At 34.2% G+C, this 26,566-nt stretch overlaps 3 protein-coding genes across 3 annotated transcripts; 1 reads left to right on the forward strand and 2 right to left on the reverse strand.

Moving 5' to 3' along the window:
* The first annotated feature begins 304 nt into the window (after window positions 1-304).
* LOC114406138 (probable envelope ADP,ATP carrier protein, chloroplastic) lies at window positions 305-4,736 on the forward strand. Its single transcript, XM_028368730.1, has 10 exons — window positions 305-814; window positions 1,178-1,234; window positions 2,275-2,337; window positions 2,455-2,511; window positions 2,594-2,677; window positions 2,879-2,947; window positions 3,022-3,134; window positions 3,211-3,380; window positions 3,942-4,020; window positions 4,298-4,736. Exons 1-10 carry the CDS (start codon window positions 461-463, stop codon window positions 4,404-4,406), a joined length of 1,155 nt encoding a protein of 384 aa, XP_028224531.1. The 5' UTR covers window positions 305-460; the 3' UTR covers window positions 4,407-4,736.
* Window positions 4,737-12,137: 7,401 nt separating this feature from the next.
* On the reverse strand, window positions 12,138-12,947 carry LOC114405410. Its single transcript, XM_028367962.1, has 3 exons — window positions 12,496-12,947; window positions 12,353-12,418; window positions 12,138-12,225 (listed from the first exon to the last, which is right to left on the reverse strand). The coding sequence occupies exons 1-3, from the start codon at window positions 12,809-12,811 to the stop codon at window positions 12,221-12,223; spliced, it is 387 nt and encodes a 128-aa protein (XP_028223763.1). The 5' UTR covers window positions 12,812-12,947; the 3' UTR covers window positions 12,138-12,220.
* Window positions 12,948-15,497: 2,550 nt separating this feature from the next.
* On the reverse strand, window positions 15,498-25,248 carry LOC114406140 (alcohol dehydrogenase 6-like). Its single transcript, XM_028368732.1, has 5 exons — window positions 25,114-25,248; window positions 24,821-24,957; window positions 24,368-24,428; window positions 16,443-16,604; window positions 15,498-15,838 (listed from the first exon to the last, which is right to left on the reverse strand). Exons 1-5 carry the CDS (start codon window positions 25,187-25,189, stop codon window positions 15,822-15,824), a joined length of 453 nt encoding a protein of 150 aa, XP_028224533.1. The 5' UTR covers window positions 25,190-25,248; the 3' UTR covers window positions 15,498-15,821.
* Between the last annotated feature and the right edge of the window lie 1,318 nt (window positions 25,249-26,566).

Consider the following 26,566-nt stretch of genomic DNA (forward strand, 5'->3'; position numbering starts at 1 on the left):
TATTTTAGTAAAAAGATACGAATTTGAAGATTTGATTTAACTATTTAAATCACAATAATTTTAAAAAAAAACTAAATAAGAAAATAATCACGAAACCAAATTATGCATTAATTAGGACAGAAGAACTTAAAACAATTAATGAATCAATATGTATTGGGAAATAATAATAAATAAATAATTTAAAAATAAAAATTATTTTCCCATACAAAAACAATACAAAAGTGTGAAAAAGATGGTAGGATGTGAAAAATGTCTTGAGAGGGAAAAAAATAAATAAATAAAAGAACGAAAATGGAAAACAGTAGAAAAAAAAAAAAAAAAAAACCGTTCCCCTGTCCATCTTTCTCCTCTCATTCATGCTTTAAATTCGCACTAACCTCTCTCAGCAACACCAACCAAGTTATCCTCGTATCTTCTCTCATTCCGAAACTTCCATCGTCCCAAAACAAAAATCCCCAACATGTCAGAATCAGAGGAGCGAGCCACGCTGACGTGGCGCAAAATCCCCATCCTCCTCAAATCCTCCCCCAACGACGTCGTTCTCGTCCCCCCCACCAGCCCCCGCAAAAACGACGCCGTCACCGGCTTCTTCGCTCCGACCAGTGGCACCCGCTGTAAATTCGCCAGCGTCTCGGTGGCAGAAAGGAAATTCGACAAAGAATTCGCGCCCACGGCGGCACAGCTTCTGCAGCACCCCCTCGCCGTCGTCGCATTGGTTCCCAAAGACGCCGCCCTCTTTCTCGCCGGCGCCCTTGCCGGCGCCGCCGCGAAATCCTTCACTGCCCCCCTCGACCGCATCAAGCTCCTCATGCAGGTGCGCTTTCGCTTCGTTTCACGTTTTTGCGCGAATAATTCTTTTTTTATCGCCGTTTTTTTTTTATTTAGTCGATAGTTTTTGTTAGTGGAAGATTCAAACCCACGACGTATCTCTCAATCCCTTCACCGTTTACAGCCAACCCAATCTTGAGAAGATATGAGATGGGTTGGATGGTTAAAGGAGAAAGTAAGAGAAATGTGGTGGATTCGATTCCATTTGTTAACAAAAAATAATTAGACATTCTAATAAACTAACATTTGCCGATAATTAAAAAAAAAGCCAACCTTATTATGTCTCCGCGTGAATATGTCTGTGTCTGAAAGTTCGGTCAAATGAGTAAACGACATTGCGTATTTGCAGACTCACGGCGTGCGAGTTGGACACGGAAGCGCGAAGAAGGCGATTGGTTTCATTGAGGTATTGACTGTTCGCAACTTCTTTTGCGGTGTTTGGTTCTGTTTTTGATATTAATTTACGTCACCATGGTTGAATTTTATAATGCGCGTGTCTTTGTGATATAATTTAAAAATTATGCTTAGGTTGACCAATGACCATGAATCATGGTTTATTTTTATATTAGTGCTTCTCTTGTTAATGGATTTTGACATGGAAAATGGGGCCATGTCCCGTGTATCTTTGGGAAAATGTTTTTTTAATTGATTATTTTAGTGGTGGTTTAGGTGTTATTTTCTTTTGTGTTTTCACTTTGTTTCTTGTTTTCTGAAATTTAAAGACGAAAAAGTGAAAACACAAAAACAACGAAAAATTGAGAAAACAAGAAATAAAGTGATAAGAGAATGTCATCTTTATGTTTATTTTGTTTGCTATCTCTGTAAGATTTGTAAAGGGAATTTTGATAACAACAAAATGTGGAGTAGCTGGCTTATGCTCTGACCACTCGTGATAAAATATTGGATGTGTAATCGTCCTTTGGAGTCTATCATTGAATGTGGAACAGTGTGATTTGGTGATTGTTGTGTTCTGTAAATGCTTAATAATTTGGTTGTTGATTGATAATTTGTGGGGTTTGTTTTGGCTGTTTCATCTTCAAAGTGTAGCAAGATGATTGTAGTTGTTGGAATATATTAGGATTCTTATTGTTTTATAAGTCATTGGTTAAGTCTTCACGAAATAGGCTTTTACTAGTTATGCTATTACAGTACTTGACCTCAATTAAGTACATTTGTGAACAAATTATATAATCAGAGATTTCAATTTATTTAGAGGGTGTTTCTCTCCTTTTCCATTGAAACCCTGTAATTTCAACTGTAGCTGTTTATTACAATGGAAATTGTCAAATTGTGTTTGAGAAATTCCAACTAACTGATAGAAGGTTTTCTTAAGTCGCTAATTAATTATCTTCCTGTGTTGTACTTTGTTGCATTGGGTTCTCCGGTGAATGATCAGAACGTTACCTATGAAATTTTTGTTGGAGCTTACATTGATATGATTTACAGGCCTTAACTGTAATAGGGAAGGAAGAAGGCATCAAAGGTTATTGGAAGGGCAACCTCCCCCAGGTCTCTATAATTAGGAACAAATTTATTGGTAATTGGTATTTCTGTATGTATATATCTTCTTTTTATGTTGATTAGTGTTTTTCATTTGTTTTAGTGTTTCTACTTTTAATGTTCCAGGTGATTCGGGTTATACCTTACAGTGCTGTCCAGCTTTTTGCTTATGAAATTTACAAGGTTAGCTGTTAAACTTTCTTTCATGAATTTCTTTTCCCCAATATTGCATGTTCATGACTAAGTTATACTTTTGGATTTATAGAAAATATTCAAGGGAAAGGATGGTGAGCTCTCTGTTCTGGGAAGACTTGCAGCAGGTGCTTTTGCTGGCATGACATCAACTTTTGTAAGTAAATTCATTGTGACGCCCCGCCTTGTATGATTTGCAGTTGCTTTCATTATGTTATTCTGTTTCACTGCAGGGGATTAAACCTTTTGTTTTAACAATTTTTGGAAATTTCTTGTTTGTATATTGTTCTTTTACATTTTTTCTTATATCTTAATTTCAATATATGTATCTTACATAACTTTGTATATGTCTATGTAGATAACTTACCCATTAGATGTCCTGAGATTACGATTAGCTGTTGAACCTGGTTATCGAACAATGTCAGAGGTATATAAATTAGCCTGTTCAAGTATTTTCACCGGATCTTCATCTGCTTATGAACCATATTGTGACTTTTCTAGGTTGCGTTGAGCATGCTAAGAGAGGAAGGATTTGCATCTTTCTACTATGGCCTTGGGCCTTCTCTGATTGGAATAGCTCCATATATTGCAGTGAACTTTTGTGTTTTTGATTTGTGAGTCCATTCATAATCTTTTATCTTTAGAACATTGGATATTGGACAGGCACTGATAACCTTCTATGGACTATAGATTAAAGAAGTCATTGCCAGAGAAATATCAAAAGAGAACTGAAACATCTCTAGTCACTGCTGTGGTTTCTGCATCACTTGCCACACTTACATGCTATCCTCTGGATACAGTGCGAAGACAGATGCAATTGAGGGGTACACCTTATAAGACAGTATTAGATGCCATTTCAGGTTAGGATTGCTCCATGAACCTTTTAGCATCAACGTATTTTAGTTCTAACATACTTATATTTGTGGACACATTACTAATGAATACATAAAATAGTTTTCATTATTGCTGTGGGCATTCTAATATTCCCTTAAGCTGATATGCAGAGTAACCGACATTTATGAGTTCTTTTTTATCATCTTCAAAATAGTCACCATTGTGTGTGCCATAAGTGAATGAATGGCATGCCATCTTTACTCTTTAGTTAGGAAAATTCATCCTACCAACATAAGGAAAAGGAATGTTCATTAACGGAGGGGTTGTAAAAGAGGGGCAATACACTAGCTACTCACTGCTGAACGCAAACACAGTGGTTTCAAACTTTCAATCAAGTTGTTAATCTTTTTGTGATGGATGATTGGTCAATGGTGTGGGAAAAAGTAAAAAATGAAAAAACTTGAATTTTATACTCCAAGTCCAAGGTAGTTTATGTATGGGAATTTATTTAAATGATGTGGATTGTTTAAGCTTTATTGTTTCAGTAGTTATGTAATACTCCCAAACTAATTATTTTATTGATGCAGGTATTGTGGCACGGGATGGAGTTATTGGCTTGTATCGGGGATTTGTGCCCAATGCTTTGAAAAACTTACCAAACAGCAGGTACTTGTGATCTTCTATTTCTGGTTATTAAGATTTCAATCTTTGCACTGTGCCTAGTGAAATTACAATTTTGTTCTTATTTTCATTATTGTGAGTTGTAACATTTAGTACGTTTGCCGGAGCATAAATTCCATTAAAATTAGTGTGTTTATTTGATATTGCTACTGCCTCCATGTCGTTAAGCATACAAAGCTATGATAAATATATGACATTGTATTTTAATTTGAAGTTGATTATGATTAGATACCTGATTCAGCCCTTGGTTATCTCTATACAGCATCAGGCTTACTACATATGACATTGTCAAACGCCTAATTGCAGCTAGTGAGAAAGAGTTTCAAACAATTACTGAGGAAAACCGCAACAAACAAAAGAAACCCCAATAGTCAAAGACAGTGAACCTAGGATTCATATTGTTTTTAGCCATTCTTTTCCCGCTGGAATTTTGTGGAAGTAATGCTTCAGCAATTCTGTCCAGTATTAGCGGGAATTGCTTTTTAGATAAGCCAAACTGTCAGCAGTTATGAGTATATACCAGCAACCAATATTTGGTATCTTGGGGCTATAAATTTTGCAGGACACAGTGTGCTAGTTACTGTAATGCCATATTCTTTTGCTGAATGTATTTTAGCTGTAATTTTTTGTAGGGATTTTGCCAAACTGAATGGCTAGTTTATTATATTTTTTATTGCTATTATTTTAACTTTTTAAATTATATATTATGCTTTATTTGGTTTGTTATTATTAATTGTATAGTCTATTTATATGTTATGCTTTAGACAATTTTTTATATTTTTTTAATACTATTATTTTTCCAGAACCATATCGGATGAGTCATACGGGTAGGAATCTAACTTGTGTCTTCCGATTATTTATAGAATACTCCAACGAGCTGAGCTAATAGACACATTATGTTATAAACAAATAGTGTTGTTATATATTACACTAAAATTTTTAATTTATATTTAATGTACATGCAAATTTATATAATAAATTTTGTGATGATTAATTTTTATCTAATAATTAATTTATTTACATATATAAATTATAAATAAAAATCATAAGTTTAATAAGTATTTACATATGTAAAAAATATCAAATTTATTTAATTATCAATAGCTATAAAGAATATCTAAATACATCATTCAATTAAATATCATATTTATTTAATTTTTAATCATTATAATAAACATCTAAATACATCATTCAATTAAATATCAAATTTGTTTAATTATCAAATTTTGTAAATAAATTAAATGAATAAAAAATTTTAAAAAATTAGAACATACGGATTAATAAATAAATTTTAAATCTTAAATTTTGATTTTAACATTTTTTATAACTACCAAATTTAATATATTTTTAAATTTGATTTCAATCATTATCAAACTAACAATCTTATCATATTTTAACTTTTAAATTTGAGTTTCAATATTTTTTTATAACTACCAAATCAAATATATTTTTAAATTTAATTTCAATCATGATCATTAATATTTTTTTCAAAATAAGAAAAATAATTAATTTAATTGATAACAAAATATGTCCTAAATCTTATATATCTTTTTTCAAAATTACCATTATCATTAATATTTTTCATGAAACAGTCCTAGATAATTCTTCTCTAGCCACTCAATTGTGTGGTCCTTAACTGCATTCTATTGTGATCTGATCATACAATAATACCTCTAGTTAGTCAATGCCGACAAGATTCTTTTCCAGTTTCAAGAAAGTTCAATACCAAAAGCATATGTTACAACTGATAGGCTACAAAATCTTGATAACTTCTAAAGAGCCATATGAGCACCGGGAAGAGGGTGGATCCTTGGCTTGAAATATGATGTCTTAAAAAACTCATGAACATGGATATTAGCGACAGAACAAAATATAAGGGTTTGGTGAAAATGCAAAAGAGAAGGAAATAATTTATATCCAACAAATTCCATAAGTTAATGAATAGCAAAACCATTCACAAAAATGTGATGTGAAAATCTAACAGATATAGTTACCTTCATCACATGAACAATTTCTTATCTGCAACAAAAATGAAGGGTGCATCAGACTCCACATACAAACATGCACAAATTCACAACTATACAATGAGGGCTAAATGGGCTATAACAAGTGTTGATTATCTTTTTATCAATGAAATTTTATTTAAAATAACACCACTAGTGCACAAGCCAAATACACTTGATGCAGAACTCAGAGAATTACCAAAGTAGACAAATAATACCTTGCAAAACTCATACACATGATATTCAGAAACTGAATAATTTGATGAATATTGATCTGCAATGAACTTGTTGAGAGCTGACACAAAGTTTCCTAATACTATTTATATGATTGGCAATCCGTATGGGTCATACGACCCATATGGATCAGCAATCCATATGGGTTTTTTTTTAAAAAAAAGTCATGGACGGAGCATGGGAGAACGAAGAAGCAAGGGCATGGGAGAACCAACAACTAGAAAGGTGCACAAACAATGCAAACCAAAACACAACAATACAATGCAGAAACATGTGGAGAAGGATTCACTAACCTAGAAGGTGATCAAGAAGACCAAAGGAACAACAGCCACGAAGAAGACAAAAGCACCATAGCAGCAACCAAGGACCACGACGAACCAGCCAACCACCCATGGAGAAAACAGGAAGAAGAAGCACTGTCGAACAAAAGAGGAAGAACAAGCATTGCCACCAGAGAACAGAGGAAGAAGAAGCATCAGAGAAAAGAGGAAGAAGAAGTACTTCCTAAGAAGAAGAAACGGCACAGGAGAGGAGAATGAATAGTGACTCATACGGACGAGTCACTTTTGGCTTTTTAGCCCTTTCACCCACGTTGTTGGGTGCCCAAAGCAATGCCCAATTTTGGGCACAACTTAAGAGCCCAAAGCCCAATAATTAGAAAAGACAAGGGAATTGTTCTTTCCACTCCCCTTCTTTACTAGAACACTCCCACTTTATTTTTTCTTTTCCAAGAATACCCAAGTAAGGACACTTTCCTTCCTAACCCCTGTACGAAAAAAGGCTTCTCTACCATTGTTGTAGACAGTAGCGTGAGCGTAATTTCAAGAGAAATGAGATGGCTATGCTTGATGTCAACAACCTTTTCTTGGCTTGGTGGTTGCGATGATGGGAAAAAAGAAGGATTCAATAAAACAAAGTGACGTAGGGTTTTGTGAGGGTTCCGAAACCTCCAGAGCTTGGATCGACAACAATAGCAATTCTGATAACATGTTAAGGTTGTGTTGTTGTGATCTCAATTGCAGAAAGGAGAATCATCCACAGAAGTATCACCCCCTCAAATACCCTAGAAATTAATTAATCTTCTAAGGTATTATGCACTATCCTTTTTTCTAATTCGTTTGGCATCATCTTCAAATTTGGAGTTGGCACATAATTGAAATGGGTGCAACAATGTGCATTGAAATGGGTGCAGCAATGTGCACTAGGTGATCGACGACTTAAGGCCCCTATTTTGAGGGGCCCACAACTTTTAGAAAATTTGAAAAAAAATATTAACTTCCTTTTTAATATGAGTTTTGTGTATTATTTTTTTTAGGATTGGATTTATTAATTCATGAAATTTTTTATCGATAAATTATTAAGAAATATGCACTACTAAAAAAAACACAATCTACATCGATTATTTTAAACATACTACATCGGTTACGAGACATCGCTGTAGAACATGTCATAAAAAATTAATAGGTCTACGACAACGGTTAAGCACGGCCGTCTTAGAATGTACTATATATTCTAAGACGGTCCAGACTCTACGACCGTCTTAGAATATGTAGTACTTTCTAAGGCGGTTATATGTAGAACCGTCTTAGAAAGTTAATTCTTTTTTAAAAGTTTAGTTTATTTATTCTATGGTTGCAGCTACAAAAGGCCTCTCATTCTCTGGTTTTTTTTCACTCACCAAAAAGAAAGAAAGAAACCAATAGAATTTAGATCTTGTCATAAATTATAAGAACTTAAGCATAAAATAAAAGGGGAATGGGAAAGGTACTTACTATGTAGAGTCTCTCCAAATAACTACAAATACAAATCATTTGGGCATATGAAACCCAATTCCAAGAGTTTAAGGCAAGATGCATAAACATTTACATTGCAAAAAAATTTGACTAATGGTCAAAACACTTCAGAACTATAAAGGTATACCATGTTCTAGTATTGCTGAAAATTATAATGTGTATTAATTTCTCACAAGTGATTACAACAAGGTAATTACATTATTCTAGTACAAGTAATCTAGAATTATCATGTTACATACTTACTACACTAAAACATAAGAGAAAGTTCTAGAAATTTGCATGATTATTTTAATAGGAGTGAACCTAATGGATGAATAAATAAGTTAATTTCTAAAACAGCCAGAAGCACATGACGAATGGGTCATAAAATTGACAACAAAAATAAACAACTAAGTCCTAAAGATTAATCAATTAGTCGTGCTAGTGAAATCTTTCTTTTCTTTCTTTCCAATAAGAGCTAGTGAAATCTTTTGGCAGCACACCAGATGCTCAATTTTAATAACTTTATCCCAAGGTTTTAAATTAATGTAAATTGAAATTTGGTGGTTGCAGCTTCATCGCGATCCTTGATATTTTACGAAATTACAGACAAATACAAGGTGACCCTAAAAACTTAACATTGTGACCATTTAGAAATTAGAATCTTGGTATATCCATAAATGAGTAAAATGACAAAGCTGAGAGAGATAGGAATAGGGGATCCCCAGTGGCATATTTGCTTGTGTTCTCGGAGTAAGAGAGCCCAACACTAGCAGGGGAATCCAAATATATAATGTTGGAAACCTGAAATTAAGATGGATATCACTATCAGAATGACAGAAAGAGAAGAAAAGACGATAAATAAATTATGATATCCACACTCACGTACATTTGATATGGCTTAATAGAGATCAACCATGTGTGTGTAATGAGATGAATCTAGTTTTATCTCTGTATTTTTTATAACCGAATATTAACAGAATAACTGATATTCTAACGGCAGTTAGCTAGTGCTCAATTGCTCATGGTAGTTTAATAGGAACTACCATCATTTTGAGTGGGAGAGAACCACAGATAAAAGGAAGAGAGAACAGGGGATTCAGTGCTTTTAGATTTATTTTTTAAAAAAGCATATTAATCAACTGTGATTGTTAGCGGCACGAGCAGAAGCATCATGCATGACGGGGACTATTTTGATGTGACAAAATAAATACCAACATATAGCTGTTGGAAAATATTTTCATTATAATTTAAAATTTGAAGTAAAAAATATTGTCATACTTCATATTTTTCAGCATTGTTTTTTAAACATCTAATATGTTTTCATATTTGTTTTTCCGTTTTTCCTTAACACTAAAAGCACCCTTGTATCTTCTTCCATTCCTATCTTTTAGGAACTTTTTTTTACTTGGTCAATTTATTTTCCTAACTGTTATAAGCTTTTGCATCTTGGGAAGTTTCAGTTTTATTTTACGTTGGAGATATTGAAATTTTGTTTTTTCCTATTTTCTAGGAATGCTTTTTGACTGAGTTTTTATTCTCTATACTTTATTCGGTTTTCATGTTACCGTCTGAGCACAATGCGGCTGCTGGTTGATGGAAGTTAGTTTTTCTGTGCGCTGCACATTGTGACTTTCAGCACTATATATATAGATGCTTCCCGTTGAGAAAAATAGAGACCCCTACAGAAAAATACTTTGATATGCCTATCTCCTTTTTATATAAAATTGTATTACTGTTTAAAATATGTACACAACAGCAAACATGGGGAATATTGATGCAAATAGAGCTCCAAATTTTCCTTAAGAAAGAAGCAAATTATGAACTTTTAAGTAAAACTATGAAAATAATTGGAATTAATTTACAGACTTGTTTTGTTCCACTCACCTAAGATTAAGAAAAATATCATAAAGCCAGCTGAAACTTGAATGACTCATCTACTCCCAATTTGATTGCTTCCTAGAAGCCCCACATTCTCTCTATCATAGTCCTTAAAGAATCAATGTGTCCCATAATAAGAGAAGAAAAGCATGGGTTCACTCCATGAAGAATAATAGCACTTACACAGAAACTGTAGAACCAGTGAGTGTTCCAAAAAGGCTATTCAGTAAGATTCCAATTCCTTGCCAACCAATACCACGGCTTAGCACGTGAGCAGGAGGTGGTGTGGTACTTGTTAGACGTGATGCAGCTTTGTATGCCTAGTTGACTGAAAGAAAAAGTTCACATACCAAGATTCCTGATTTGTTGATAATCTAAAACTTTTTATATTGATAACACAGAAATTAAACTATAACCAGTGAAGAATAGATAAGACTATTTATTTTTATGCACGTGGCAATACTTCAACTAATGAGACTAACAGTAACCACCATTCCAAAAGCATGGCCAGCATCAAATGTAGGAGCACCCCACTCAAGAGGGCATGGAATCTTTATCCTGCCAGAACATGTTCAAGAGTCAATAACTAACTCAAACAAATCATTGCATCTCATCATCTGCATCAGGAGAAATGGAATTTCATAATCAGAATTATGTTTACAAATTACTTTCCCAAGTTTAAAGCAAACTAAGCTAGTTTATCGTATAAATAACAAGGAAAAGCCATAGTCATTAGACTAACCAGAAGCAGAACTCCAGAAATGGCATCAATTTGACTAGGAGAAAAGTTTTCAGCCCTTAGAAGCTAATGTAATTGATTCTTGTGTTCTTCCACATGAACTGGTGGCATCCATACATAAACATGTGCAGCCTTAACAAGGCAAACACACTGCAAAAAATCATTGTAACTATTATTAGTACACCTTTAATATAGGTATTTTTGTCTAAAATTATGCAAAATAAACCTGAAGTGATAGAATAAAAAAGCTCCACATTCTATCAACACAATTGGAATAGGTCTTCCACCACTGCAATTAGATGTTCAACAAATTATACTATATCAATATTTTAATAAAGTGACCACAGATTATCCTATAGCCAATAATAAACTTACAATTCAAGAACAATATTCATCATTTTCTAGAGTAATTACTTTCTCTATTATATATTCAAAAACAAATTTAAGTTAACCTACAATTCTATAACCGGTCTGAGGAAAGGAGCAACATAGCTATATATTAAACTACCAGAGAGCCATTAACATCCAATGAATAAACACTACATAAATAATTAATTCCTCTGGGAAAAAGAAAATCATTGTGTTCACACATATACAGGAGAAAATGTATAATACCTAGAGTGCAATACTTAAACCACTGTTGTCTTCCAATGGCAGTGGAGAAAATGTATAATACCTGGAGAAAATTATGACTAAAAAGGGATCAATGAATTAATAACAAAATAAAAAAAAGCTCACCCTTTTAGATATATTATGTCCCAATGGCAGTGGACGAATGGTCACCAAACCATTGAGTGCCTCTTCCAAAACTGTGGCAGATACAGTTGTCTTAATTGGCACACCAAGTTTACTGTCATGGAGAAAGTAAATGATGAAAAGGAGGGGAAACAATGAAAGAATTTAAAACCACAAGGAAATAACTAGCAATGTATTAAGCATTCAACAAAAGAAAAGGACTTGAAAGTGAAGAGGAAGAGAAGCACATTCAATCTTGCTACCTAAAAAATGCTGCAAACATTGTATTGACAGCACCCAGACTTGAAAGATCTAACTCCAACTCTTGGTTGTCTGATTCAACAGCCTACACACAAACATGAGCCATGCTCTGTACTTGTTAGCTGGCAAAATAACCACATCCCACTAGTTAGCTAGCAGGGATGCCAGAGCCATGCTATGTACTTGTTAATTAATTAATAAAAAATACTCATGAGAACATTCAAACACTTACAAGTTACAAAAGGCTAAGCAATATTGGGAAGAAAAAAAATCATGATCAAGGAAAGACAGAGTATCTCAAAAGTGAATGAGCACAAGATTAGTAATTATAAAAAAGCATATGAAAAAAAAATAGTTCAGTCAATATGGAGAAATGCAATCAGCAAATCATCCAAGATGGAACATCATCTTCCATTGGTACTTTAATTGTCAAAACACAAAAAATAGAGCATACACAAAACATTAATATAAATTAGTGATGTTACCATCAGCTACATCTTCTTCAACTGCAGGCTTCTCGTCACCCAAATTCTTTTCAGTTTCATTCGCAACCTCATCAGTTACCCTACTATAATCCAAGAGAGAAAATATAAACAATAAAAATAATTAAAAAACAGAATTTCCATTGAAACAATGAAAATGTTTATAACTATTAAAATGATAGAATACTAGATTTTGAGAAGAATTTTTACTGAGCAAGTTCATCAGTTTGGGTTCCCCAGTTACCACGTCCTGAACCTTCATGTTTGAATTCATTTCTGCATATAGACCAAGGAACATCAATATTGATAAAAACAAATTCAATAAAGAAATTGTTCATCAAAGATAACATCACCCTCATCCAATCCCACTGCGACGATCAAATGCTCTCCGAGGTCGTCCTTCTTTAGCTTCACCAGTTTCACCATTGCTGAAACCTCCATGACGACCACCACCACCACGGTAAGGACCTCGTGGTCCACCATAACCACGTCTTTCAGAAGACTTCCAAGCATTTCCTTCAAAAGAAACCTGATTATAAGGAGCTCCACTGGTAGGGAATGAGTTCTCGTCATTGGAAGAGTCGCGACTAAACCCACGACCACGTCCCCCACCTCGTCCAAATCCAAGACCACGTCCAAATCCCCGACCTCGGCATCAATGGCAACCATAGAGGAGTCCAGGCGGTGGGGGGTTTGGGTTTTCTGTGATTCCTCTGGAGGAGAGGGGAATGGGGGCGGAATGATGAAAGAAGCAAAATGAGGAATGAGATGAGGAGAGATGAAGGGACGCGAGGGGGCACGTATGGTCTTGAGAAGACGATGATGATGAAAGACCGCGAGAGGTTTAAAGCTAATAAGGAGGGACGAACCATACCAAGACGGTCGTCAGGACAAGACTGTCTTTGTATCAAAATAAGAAATTTACAAGTTTGTCATCGAATGCCTCATCAACGACGGGTTTGCGGAAACGTCGTCGTTGCATTCAAATTAATTAAGAGAACACCACTACTGCACTTTCTAAGACGGTCCATTACAACCGTCTTAGAATAAGCGACATAAAAGACTCAATTTTTAGTAGTAATGTTTTCGTTGTTTAAGGATCCCTTTTTTAGTTTTTGCTCCGGACTCTAAAAATGTCCGAGACGACACTGAGGTTGATTATAATTTAGAGTGTGTGAGTACGTTGATTACTTACTTAAGCTTGATTGTCGGAGGGGTGCAGAGGTATTATGTACTATAAGCAGAGTAATGTGGTTTTTTCTGGGTGTGGAAATGATTCAATCATTTGATGGTTTTGAAGAGGGGTGATGGTTTTCAGGGAATCATTCTGTGAGCATAGTTATTATTATTATTAGATGAAATTCAACCAGTAGCAAGGTTATCATATCATTCTGGTGAATAAAGTTTATTTTGCCATTAATAAAAGCTTGATTAAACCACACATGAATTGGTGGTTGGCATTGGAAAGGCCAAAAGAATTTACAAGGGGAGTGCAAAACCTTAGGTTAAACAAGAGGCAAAAAGAATTAGGAAAAGGGAGTGCTAAATCAGATTAATTCTAGGGTATTTTAGGGGGAAATTACTAAGGGAAGTGTATTAGTAATATGAGTGAGTGGAAACAACAAATGTCAAAGACAAAACGTGAGAAAAACACACCTTTGTGAAAGGGAAGCGTCCTTGTGCAAAACGCAAAGTGAAGAGGTTTTGTTTTCGGTAGAATTTCCGATCACAGGCAAGTATTTGCTCCAGGAACAACAATCGCATCACACTACTCATCCGTGATTGCGGTCACAACAATTGTTCCCTTAAACTGCTTCGCAACAAGGCTAGTGGTCACGCTAAAGGATTGTTTTGTCGTGATCACGGCCATGACAACCGCGATTAACTATTATGACTTTCTCAACACACTATTATAGGATGAATTTTATGCTAAGTCTCACTAAATAACTTGAGTCCATTTTTTATGTAGTGTGACTCACTCACTCACACCAAATTCACCTATGGATATTATGTTGAAAAGAATGTGTTGGTGAGATTCCTCATATGAATAGAGCAATTCTAGCAAAGCACAACGCCTTGTTGAAAATAAAGACATGGTTGTACTAATCACACAACCATATGCACATGTAACCTTTTACTTTTGAATACATACATGGTAACGATACTATCTGAATAGGATTAATCTATTCCTACATAAATTTTTTAAAGCAATTCTTACAATGTATTTGAGAGATAAGAAAAGACAGAAACGTGTGAGTGAAATAAGTTGGGTGATATGACAAAGAGATATTTAGAGAAAAAATAAATTGCATATTTCTCATACAAAGATGAGAGATGTTGATTGATTCCATCAGTTTTAGTTGTAGTTAGAGAGCCTCTTGTTGTGCAGTAGCCCCTTTGACTAGTCTGGAGTGAACATTGCAATGTTAGCATGACCACTCATGTTGTTCTTTTGCAGCCGAGAGACATGATGGAAGGTTCTCATACCAATTGATAAGAATCTTGAGAGAATCACATCACAAAAGCTTGCAATCCATAAGAATCTTGGAGAGCCCAAGGCTTTATAAACTCTACAATAGAATCCAATATTTTTAATATGGGACTCAAATCTCATAGCTTGCTATTGGATCCTAACTTTGACCTAAATTTCAAATGAAGTCTACTTCCCTTTAATATTTCGTTATTATTTAGTAATTGATAGTCTTTTTAGATATCCTAATTATTTACAAGTCTTTTTAACGTTTCTAAATTTTCAAATTTAGTTATAATTGTAAATGTAAATATATATTGTCGTCTACGTACACTTGTGTACCTAAACACATGTAAGCATAAAATTGTAATTTATAATCACTTCTCATAAATTTGTCTATTAGAAATATACTTGTTTGCTCATCTGAAGTGTTGTGCTAAAGCAATAAATGGTGTGATGTTACCAACTGATTCTGAATACATTACTATATGCCACAAAGTAAAATTGTTTATAAGAATGCATTGTCGAAGCCAAAAACCAAGTGAAACCTCATCTCTATTTCAAGCTATATAATTGATCATTGATTACGACCTGTTTAGATACAAGTTGGAAGAGCTTTTGAGAGTCTCTATCGAAAATATAGAACTTTTTTGGTAGAGAAACTTTGAAAATTTCTTCTAACATTGTACCCAAATAGACTTTTAATCTTGACGTTTAAGGACACTCATAAGAAAGGGGAGTTACAACACTTGCATATATGAGTGCGGTGTCCACAATGTAGCCCCACAACACATACACCATCAAAATTCCATGCTCCTTTTTTTATTATTTAAATTTTCACTTGTTTGTTTTTAATTAAAGGGTTATAATTTCACTGGATAGAAATGTAACCAGAAATTCAAATCCAACTCACACTAGTCATCACCTCTAAATATTCAATAGCCAAATGTTCAGATCACAAGAGTGAACATGACTTCATTCAAAACCTTAAAAGTCATAATATGGAATTACCAATTTTTTCACTTCAATAAAATACTCTTTTTTATATACAGAAGAACTCAAAAGAAAAATGGGGACAATCTTCATAACCCTACACCTTCAAAAGGATACACTTTTCAAAAGTGTAGAAGACATCTCAGTGACTCCCCAGTGGTCAAAAGATCAAAAGCCTTGTTTATCTCCTTGAAAGGAAGCTCGTGAGTGATAAAATCATCTAACTTCACCACCTAAATTCAGGCCACGAGAAACGAGCATTAATTAATTAACCTATTCATTGGCTTCAATCATTTGAACAATAATTCAAGAAAAGAATAATTAGGATGCAGTCATTATACATGTTCGTTTGTCAACTGACATTGTCACATTGGTTATAGCATGATAGAGACAACATAAAAAAGGTAAATAGCTAGGTTGATTTCAGTATTCTTAAAAAAAAATGTAGTTTCGTAATGCCAAGGACGAGATATCTCAAAATGTAAAGTTTGCAAATTTAACATTCCTTGGATAGTCCGATATATAAGCCCGACAACCATTAAGATATTGAACTTAATCTTAAAAAATGTAGCTTATGAGATATGAATGGTCTCCTATTTATATAGATTATTTTGACAATATCATCGGTCAACTCAGAATCTTTAACAAGAGTTATTTGATATATTATATGTGTAAAGATATTTAAATTATCAATTAATAAGATAATATCATAAGTATGATTTTTAAAATAATTGTTATATTTTTTTAAAAAAATTATTAAATTTTAAAAAAGGTTATATAAGATACTCATTTTTTGAAAAGAACAAATGCAAACTCAGAGGGAATGGTAGTCGTTACTCCATTCATGCATTCTTTTGCAAAATGTGGCAATTGACTCTTCCCTTTGATGCCTCCAAAATTTGATCCTACTATTCTGCGACCATGGAACAACTCCATTGGGTGGATGGGAAGCATTTTTGGTGATAGATGAATCCCTACTAGCACAGCCAATCCCCAACCCTGCAGCATCATAAGAATATCAAAATTATAACTTGCTTAAACAATGTATGGTTTCCCTCAAGAAGTCTTGATGATCAAAATTATCCATATCATTTTACTTAGTGGTGAGAAAAGAAGCAATGTTTGTGGATAAATATCGCAATTAGACATCAAGATTTTAAAAAATGGTTTGCATCTATAATTCTGACTGCAACACCAAGGTCTTCATAGGATCCACCCCAAATCTCGCACACTTGTTGGTTTTCTCACACTTGCAATATTTGCAATCCCCACATTCCCCATTGAAGATTGGCACCACCAAGTCCCCTTCTTTCGTGTCACTTATGTTGATGTATGCTCTAATTCAGTTAGTTAGTTAGGAGTTAGTTAGTTTGACAGTTATGAAGGTTGTTGTAGTTACATATGCAGTGTGTATAAAAATAGTAGTGATCATGAATGAGATAAATGAGAGTGCAGAAGTTTTAATTCAAAATTTTAAGTTCCCTCTATTTTCACAATCAATTCTTTCATCTTCTCTTATTCTCTAACATAGAGTGAGTGAGTGCATAATGTGAGTGTGTGAAGAGCTTCTTTGTTCCAACAAACTGGTATCCAGAGTAGAGGTTCAAGATCCTTGGATATTGAAATTGAGATGGCTTCCTCGAATGGAAATTTTCCAGCATCTATGCTCGTTCTCAAAGGCAAGAACTATGATGATTGGTGTGCTCAGATGAAGGTAATCTTTCGATTTCAAGATGTGACAGAAGTGGTGCAAGAAGGGGTTCAAGAACTTGACAGGAACCCAACTGATGCACAGAAGGTGGCTCACTGTGATTTGATGAAAAGAGATGCAAAGGCGTTGTTCATTATTCATCAGTGTGTAGATGCAGATAATTTTCAGAAAATTAGATCTGCTGATACTACAAAGAAGGCATGGGATACTCTTGAGAAATCCTATGCAGGGGATAGCAAACTCAAGAAGGTGAAGTTGCCGACCTTGAGAAGGCAGTATGAACTTCTACAGATGAGTGATCAAGAAAGTATTGGTGAGTTCTTTTCTCGAATCTTGGCAATTACAAATCAAATGAATGCTTATGGTGACAAGCAATCAGACTTGGGGATCATTGACAAGGTATTAAGAACCTTGACACCAAGATTCGATCATATAGTGGTGGCAATTGAGCAAGACCAGAATCTTGAAGAAATGAAGATTGAAGAACTGCAAGGAATTCTTAAAGCTCAAGAGATGAGGCTCAATGAAAGAAATTCACAAAGATCAGTTGAGCAAGCTATGCAAGCCTAAACAACCAAAGGGAACAACTATGATGGTGGCAAGAATAAGAAGGGAAAGGGAAAGTGGAAGAACAATAAGTGGAAGGGGTCAAGTGAGGGCTCCAGCAGTTCTGGAAATCATAACTAGAATGAAGAAACAGACAAGAAAAATGGAGGGAATCACAAAGTGGGCAAGAAGAAATTCAACAAGAAAGGGATTCAGTGTTATAACTGTAAAAAATTGGGACATTTTGCATATGAATGCATAAATAAAAGGGTTCCAAGAAATGTAGATGAGACTCAATTGGCACAAGATGAGGATTCTGACTCTGATAAGGTGTTACTAATGGCAACAACAAACTCAGAAGAAGACAATGTTAATCTGTGGTATCTTGACACAGGCTGTTCCAATCACATGACTGGACATAAAGAGTGGTTTGTAAACATTGATGATAAGGTGAAGAGCAAGATCAAGTTTGCAGATAACAGCTCTGTAACTGTAGAAGGCATTGGAAAGGTGATGATTCAAAGGAAGGATGGACAACACTCATTTATCAATGATGTGCTATATGTTCCCAATATGAAGAATAATTTGCTGAGCTTGGGACAATTGCTAGAAAAGGGCTACTCAATGCAGATGGAGGACAGTCAAATGAAGATATTTGACAGCAAGAGGAGGCTGATTCTAAAGGCCTCTTTGTCAAGAAACAAAACATTCAAGATTGGAATTCAGATTGCATAATTTCAATGCTTGGCTGCTTCTATAAGTGATGAAAGCTGGATGTGGCATCATAGGTTTGGTCATCTAAACTTCAGGAGTTTAAGTGAATTGAAAAGTAAGAAAATGGTTCATGGTCTTCCCCAAATTGAGATACCAAAACAATTATGTGTTAAGTGTTGTGTGTCAAAGCAACCAAGGAATTCTTTCAAGTAAGAAATTCCAATCATATCCAAAAGAAAGCTTGAAGTGATCTATTATGATGTGTGTGGTCCTTTTGAAGTGAAATCCCTAGGAGGTAACAGTTACTTTGTGTCATTCATTGATGAATTTACTAGAAAAATGTGGATCTATCTCATTAAGCAGAAAAGTGAAGTGTTTAACATTTTAAAGGAGTATAACTCACATGAATTTCAAGTATTTTGTGATGAAGAGGGGATAATTCATGAAGTGACATCTCCCTATACACCTCAGCATAATGGTGTTGCTGAGAGAAGAAACAGAACCATTTTAAACATGTCCAGGAGCATGATGAAAGGGAAGGGAATGCCTCATTATTTCTTGGGAGAGGCAACTTCTACTGCTGTGTATATTCTGAACAGGTGTCCCACTAAGAGATTGTCAGGATACACACCTGAAGAAGCATGGTCAGAAAAGAAGCCTAGTGTGAGTCATTTCAGAATATTTGGTTCACTGTGTTTTAGGCATGTGCCTGAGCAGAACAGAAAGAAACTTGATGACAAGGCTGAACCAATGATACTCATTGGATATCATCCAATTGGTGCTTACAAGCTGTATGATCCTAGAATGAGGAAGGTTGTGATTAACATAAATGTCTTGATAGATGAAACAAAGGGCTGGAATTGGGAAATAAATGTTGTTGACAATGGTGAAAGAAAGGTGATTGTGAACCTTGAAGACAAAAAAAGTGAAGAGGATGTACCATCATGTGGAGAGCAACTCAGAAGGTCACAAAGAGAGAGACAAGTACCACAAACACTTAGAGATTATGAATTGTATCCTGATACAGCAATCACTGCAGAAGGGGATTTTGTGCACTTTGCTCTACTTGCTGAATCAGAACCAATGAGTCATGATGAAGCCTCACAAAGTTCACATTGAAGAGCAGCTATGGAAGAAGAATTAAGATCAATTGAGAAGAATCAGACTTGGGAGTTAGTCCATTTACCTCAAGGAAAAAGATCAATTGATGTGAAGTGGGTCTATAAGAATAAATTAAAGCCTAATGGAGATGTGTCCAAGTATAAGGCAAGATTAGTAGCAAGGGGATTTCTGCAAAAACATGGCTTGGATTACAATGAGGTTTTCGCTCCAGTTGCAAGACTTGAAACTGTTAGGCTCATTGTGGCAGCTGCTTGCAACAGAAACTGGTCTCTATATCAACTGGATGTGAAGTCAGCATTTTTGAATGGGCTACTTGAAGAAGAAGTCTACATAACTCAACCACCTGGTTATGTAGTTGTAGGACAAGAGGATAAAGTCTACAAGTTGAATAAGGCACTATATGGCCTCAAGCAGGCTCCTAGAGACTGGAATATGAAAATTGATAGCTTCCTTGTAACATCCCATTTTTTTTCATAAATAAATTTAAGAATTTTTTAGTAAAAATAATAAAAATAAATAAGTAGAGTAAATAATAGGTCTTAAATGCCCCTAGCTATAAATAGCAACATGGTAGGTTTTTCAGACGGACTCCTCAGCCTCCTCTGCCTCTCATTTTCGTTTTTCCCCTTTTCCTCTCAAAACCCTTTCTTTTTCCCGCAACCCACAAAACCTGTCTCAGAAAAACGATGATCTCGGACTCATTCACCGTTCGATCGTCGTGAAATTTGAGCACCACGTTCGCAATCCAATTTTGAGAATTCTCACCGTTGGGAATTGCAAAATCATGTCTGAGCTTAGAGGAAAACCCTTCACATTTGTAGCTTTTTATTTTCCCGCAGAAACCCAAAACTGTCTCGGTAAAATTACGATCCCGGTTTTGTTAACCGTTGGATTTTCATGAAATTTGGATATGTTGCTCGAAATTCAATTTTGCACACTCTCACCGTTGGGATTTGCGAGATAATATTCGTGGTGGGAGAAAAAGGAATCGCATGAAGACAGTACAAGTGGAGGTTTCAATTTCTTCTTCGTCTCTCTGACGTTCGAGAATTCTATCGAAGTAGTCGGAGGGAAAACTTGAGGAATCTTAGGAAACCGTTAGAGAGATGCTATCGCTGGCTGAAGACACGTGAGTCCGCTTAGAGGTAAGGGATGAGTTATTCACAATTGGGAATTAGTGAGAACATGTGTAGAGATTCTTAGAGATATCAATTGGGATGAGTTTTGGGATGTTTTTGCAATTTTCATTTTATCCTTATAATTATTACAGTGAATTATATATGTTTGACAGACCAATTCTTGTGGAATTGATTGCTATTGTGTTGAGCGTGAACCCTATAAATCGAGTATTTTTTCTAATTAATATGAATTGATGAAATAAAGGAGAAATTTAGAGAGAGATATTGATTTTGTATTTTCTCTTTTTCTTGTTGTTTAGGTTTTTATATATAATTTAAAAAGTTAATATCATAATTGAAATTGACCAAAGTGTTCATATAATTATTTAGAATTTGTGCATTGAAAGCTTACTTTGTAATTTGTGATTCAATATGATGTATGCTAGCTTATATATATATAGAGGTTGTTATTTATATTAATAATTTATGTAAATAATATTGTAGAGTGTTATAGTATGATTCCAAAAATTATTAAGTGTTGGAGTCTGAGAATATTATGGTTAAATTTGATGAACATGTGTATGTTGTACCTTATGAATATCATTAGGAATGTTATGAGATGGTTGATGTGATGTTATGAGATGTTAAAGTTTGGACATGATATTCGATTGTAAATAAGTGAATGTGTTTAACACTTGATGTTACATTAATTATATCGTGAGCTATGAATTATACAATAACCCGACCAGTGTTTATGCGCAGTGTTAAAGAGAAAGTGTAGGTTCCTAGTTAGGAACCAGTGTTAAATTGTAGCGCAATTGTGTTAAACATGTTTGAAACATGAGTGTGAGATCGTGGTATTGTATAGTTCATGAGCAGTGCTTATAAATGAAATATGTGATGAATTGTGGAATAATATGTTGCCTTGAGATTATAATATTGTTATTGAGATTGAGTAAAAGTGTAAAGTAGAACAGGTGTTGAATTGTGAGATACGTGAAAACATGTGATGGTGAATTGTGACATTATGAGATGTGAAATTGTGAATGAGTTTTGGTTGTGAATAAATGTGTGATTAATTCTTGATGTGACATTATTTGTGTTGTAAGCTGTGAATTGTACAATAACCCGACCAGTGTTATCTTGAGAAAAGTGTAAATGCGCAGTGTTAAAGAGAAAGTGTAGGTTTCCTATTTAGGAACCAGTGTTAAAGAGAAAGTGTAGGTTCTTGTTTAGGAACCAGTGTTAAATTGTAGCGCAATATGTTGTACGTGTTTAAGACACGAGTGTGAGGTCGTGGGTATTGTATAATTCACTAGCAGTGTCTGTGTGCTAAAATGATTTTAGGGGTTGGACCTGAATCAGGAGGGAGAGGCCCTGATGGACTCTTCGGAGTGTAGGCCTTGGGGGTCACCGGGTTTGAGTTCTCCTTTAAGCCTATGCTGATCCCATATGGTTGGAGCATTCTCGCAAAACATCGTGACCCTGACTGGTCTCCCTATGATCTTACTTAGTGAGAGTGACCTGACAAACCCATTGTGTGGTGTGTCTTGTTATGTACTCCTAAGCGCCCCAGGGTAGTTTTTCACTGACATGGTACCACATTGCATATAGGCTTGAGTCTTAGCATAACTGTCTCATGCGCTTGCTAATTGTTTATTATGAAATTGAGGTGTTATTATGTCTTGATCAGAGCGTGTGATTCCTGTGTAATGTGATTGATGATTGAAAAGTGTGATTGATTGATGAAAAGTGAATTTTGAATGACAAAGTGGTGGAATTACGTGAATTACATGTAAGTAAGTTTTATTTGGTTTATATGATATATATATCTAGTTGTCTTGTTTCTCTATTAGTTAGGAATGTGATAACTCACTCCCGGTTTATTGTTTGTGTTTGGATCCTGTGATGATCTTGAACTCTGTGTTCGGGGGAGCAGATGACTAGGTGAACTGCTTTAAGGAATATTGTGCTGAAGGACGTCGAGACACAACGCTCTGATAGGATGTGACATTGGGGTATAGAGTTTTATATTAATTGTATGAAGTCTCAGACGGCCTTGTTCGAGCCGATGACTTTATTATTTATTCGGACAAGTTTGAATATGATGTAGAAGAAAGGGATTGTGAACCTTTTATCCCTTTGAAAGGCTTGTATTTAAAAATGTTTTAAAAAAAATACTTTTAATTAATATTTGAATTTTTATTCCTTTGTTAGTATATATGTGAGGGGTAGAGGGTGTCACATTCCTAGTCCAGCAGAATTTCACCAAGTGAACTACTGAGCATGGAGTTTATGTCAGAAACACAGATTCTGGTTTATGGAGAAACCAAAGACACCTCACTTCTTGGCAGCAAAGAGGATTCTGAGGTATGTGAAAGGAACATTGGATCTTGGCATTTTATATCCTTACAATCAAAAGAATATAGAAGGAGAAGTGTTTGGTTATAGTGATTTAGATTGGTGTGGTGATAAAGATGATAGGAAAAACACTGCTGGGTATGTTTTCAAATTTGGAACATCACCAATCTCTTGGTGCTCAAAGAAGCAGAGTGTAGTTGCTTTGTCAACATGTGAAGCAGAATATATTGTTGTTGCTATGGCAGCCTGTCAAGCTTTATGGCTGGAAGCTTTAATGGAAGAACTAAACTTGAGAAATTGCAGTCCTATAAGGTTGTTGATGGATAACAAATCAGCAATTGATTTAGCTAAGCATCCTGTGGCACATGGTAGGAGTAAACATATTGCAACCAAGTTTCATTTCCTGCGTGATCAAGTGAGTAAGGAGAAGCTTGAATAAGAGTTTTGCAGGTCTGAAGATCAAGTTGCAGACATACTAACTAAGCCATTAAAGTCTATCAAGTTCAAGGAATTGAGAGACAAGTTAGGAGTGACATCCTTGACAAATCTGAATTAAGGAGGGATGTTGATGTATGCTATAATTCAGTTAGTTAGTTAGGAGTTAGTTAGTTTGACAGCTATGAAGGTTGTTGTAGTTACATATGCAGTGTGTATAAAAATAGTAGTGATCATAAATGAGATATATGAGAGTGCAGAAGTTTTAATTCAGAATTATAAGTTCTCTCTATTTTCACAATCAATTCTTTCATCTTCTCTTATTCTCTAACATAGAGTGAGTGAGTGCATAGTGTGAGTGTGTGAAGAGCTTCTTTGTTTCAACAACTTACACCTTCACCCACACTCTCCACAATCCTAAAAAATATTATTAAACCCACAAACACAATCACAAGTGTTCTCATTTCAATTCAAGTTCATATAATAGAACACATGTTTTTATGTACAATATTACATGAACTTCTCCATAAGAGGGGAAATAAAAACAAAAATGTAACATGAATTGAGTTTTTTTTTTACAAAAATTGAAATTATTTTATGCAGATAACTTTTATAAAAACTCTCTTTTTATTTTATTTTATAAAAGCTCTTTTAATTTCTTCAAAGGTTTTCAATTCTCCTTATGTAAAGAGGCTCTAAATCATTAATGTTATAATCTGTCATAGTTAGTGTCAATATTAACTTTTGTGTCCTACCCGGAAGCTTCATGGCCGAAAATCCGAGGATAAGCGCGTCAAACCTCACTCTTTGGTGCCCCTATAAAAGAAGGAAAATAAGAAGCATCAATAAACAATATATATTAGATAACTTATTATTGACTATGAAATTCACTTTTTTTTAATTAGACATTATATATATATATATATATATATATATATATATATATATTGTTATATACATACTTATAATAAAATGATTATACACAAATAGATAATATTATGATATTAAAGTTGAATAATAAGGTATTACTTAAGTTTAATAATCTTTAGTAAAAATCATTTTTATTCAAGTTATTAATACTGACATAATTGGCACAAAGGGTTGAATAATTCTTTTATCCTTCCCGTTAAATTTTGAATTAATTATTATTCATTTCTTCTAATGAATTGGAGGATTAAAATCAAAATAATCCATATTTATAAACATACCTGGCCTTGCCAAGCAGTGAGATCGGTGTGGCAGATTGTGGTGAAGAGGATCTTGATTCGAACCTCCATTTTCTGAGGAGGATGGACAAGAACACGTTCCACCACAAAGGGTTCTCCAGGACCATATGCCACGGCAGCTTCATGATGGTGAATATTGAGGATAATAGTTTTAATAATAATAATAATAATAATAATAATAATATTGAGCTACGAGGAATGAGATAGAATTTGGTGTGCATTCTTTGCGAGAGTATGATCTGAATAATGTATGATCGAATTTTGGTGATACGTACCTTTGCAAGTAATGGTCTTTCCCCTGGTATTATTTGGATTCAAGTTCCCATTAGCAACAACCACTCGGCCTGCCATCTTCCTGAGTTGTTCAGTGATTCTTATTGTGCGTGTGTGTTTTGCTTCGTGTGGAGCAGCATACAACAAAAGCAAATTTGTGATGATATAAATGAACGAAGGCAGCTACATATAAAACTTTCTCTCTGATCGAGACAGAGACTAACACGTGCTTTTAGCATGCATCACGGGGTCAAGCATAAAAAAACATTATATTGTTTTGATTTTTTGGAAATTAATATTTGTTTTGTATTAGTTTATAATTTCGACTTATGGTTAATAATTGGATTTTTCTCGATAAATCTATTACAAGAATATGGATTAATACGGACGGCTTTAGCTGTCACATTTATGGATTCTAAGAATTTACCAAATATTTTCTCTAGTCTTTATTATAACGTACTGAATATCAATGACACAACTAAATAAAAGTAAAGATAAATAGTTATTTTTGTTTTTGATTTTGTGATGAAAATATAAAATTTAGTTCTTGAAAGTGTAAAAAGTACGATAAATATATATGGTCATTGACTTTTATCTGTTACTGTTAATAAAATAACATATGTGACACAGAGGAACAAATTTATTACTGGAATGATTGTCAACATAAGAACATATTTGTCATATAATATTTTCTTGATTTTTTTGTCTTCCTACTCTCTAGGAATAAGAATAGGGTAAATAATTACTTTTATCTTTGAATGTGTAATTCGTTGACAAATCTGTCTTTGAAAGATGAAAATACAAATTTTAGTCCTCAAAAGTGTAAAAAGTGCGACAAATATATCTGTCCGTTAACTTTCGTCTGTCATTATTAATAAAATAACCAAGATTCAAAGAAGTCAAATATGTGATATATTTATCTTTTATTTATAGTAGATTGTGACTAATTATTATAATTTAGAAAAATATGTAATGATTGATACATTGTTACTATGTTTATTTTGGATGATTTCTATTGTAACATACAAACTATGGTCGATAATCAATATTATCGTTATTATTATGTTTGTTTTAAATTATATTTGCAAATATATTTTTTAAGTGATTATTGTAATGTTATGCTTGTAACGATAAAAAAATGACGAAAATTTACCCTAAAATTATATTTTACCCTTAAATGAAATGAAATTTCGGGTCTAACAAATTAGTTTAATAGAAACATATTGATATTTAGGTTCAATAAAAAGTATTGACATTTTCGTCTAATAATGATAACTTATTGACATTTTGGTCCAATAGAACACATTAACATTTAGGTAAAAAAAAATTACTGACATTTTCCTCCAATAAAAAAATATTGACATTTTCATCCAACAAAAAATTATTGACATTTACGTCCAAAAATGGTATATTACTGACATTTTCGTCCAACCTAGTCAACATGACCACGTTGAC

Source organism: Glycine soja, chromosome 3 (assembly GCF_004193775.1).
Source record: "Glycine soja cultivar W05 chromosome 3, ASM419377v2, whole genome shotgun sequence".
NCBI classification, from domain to species: domain Eukaryota; kingdom Viridiplantae; phylum Streptophyta; class Magnoliopsida; order Fabales; family Fabaceae; genus Glycine; species Glycine soja.

Excerpts from the sequence above, each read along its gene's own strand:
- LOC114406138 (XM_028368730.1), top strand. The coding sequence starts at position 461 with ATGTCAGAATCAGAGGAGCGAGCCACGCTGACGTGGCGCAAAATCCCC. Across the intron at positions 1,235-2,274 it reads AGGCGATTGGTTTCATTGAG|GCCTTAACTGTAATAGGGAA; the intron begins GTATTGACTGTT and ends TATGATTTACAG. Across the intron at positions 3,381-3,941 it reads AGTATTAGATGCCATTTCAG|GTATTGTGGCACGGGATGGA; the intron begins GTTAGGATTGCT and ends TTATTGATGCAG.
- LOC114406140 (XM_028368732.1), bottom strand. The coding sequence starts at position 25,189 with ATGGCAGGCCGAGTGGTTGTTGCTAATGGGAACTTGAATCCAAATAAT. Across the intron at positions 24,958-25,113 it reads AAAGACCATTACTTGCAAAG|CTGCCGTGGCATATGGTCCT; the intron begins GTACGTATCACC and ends ACCATCATGAAG. Across the intron at positions 24,429-24,820 it reads TCACTGCTTGGCAAGGCCAG|GGGCACCAAAGAGTGAGGTT; the intron begins GTATGTTTATAA and ends CTTCTTTTATAG.
- LOC114405410 (XM_028367962.1), bottom strand. The coding sequence starts at position 12,811 with ATGGTTGCCATTGATGCCGAGGTCGGGGATTTGGACGTGGTCTTGGAT. Across the intron at positions 12,419-12,495 it reads CGCAGTGGGATTGGATGAGG|AAATGAATTCAAACATGAAG; the intron begins GTGATGTTATCT and ends GTCTATATGCAG.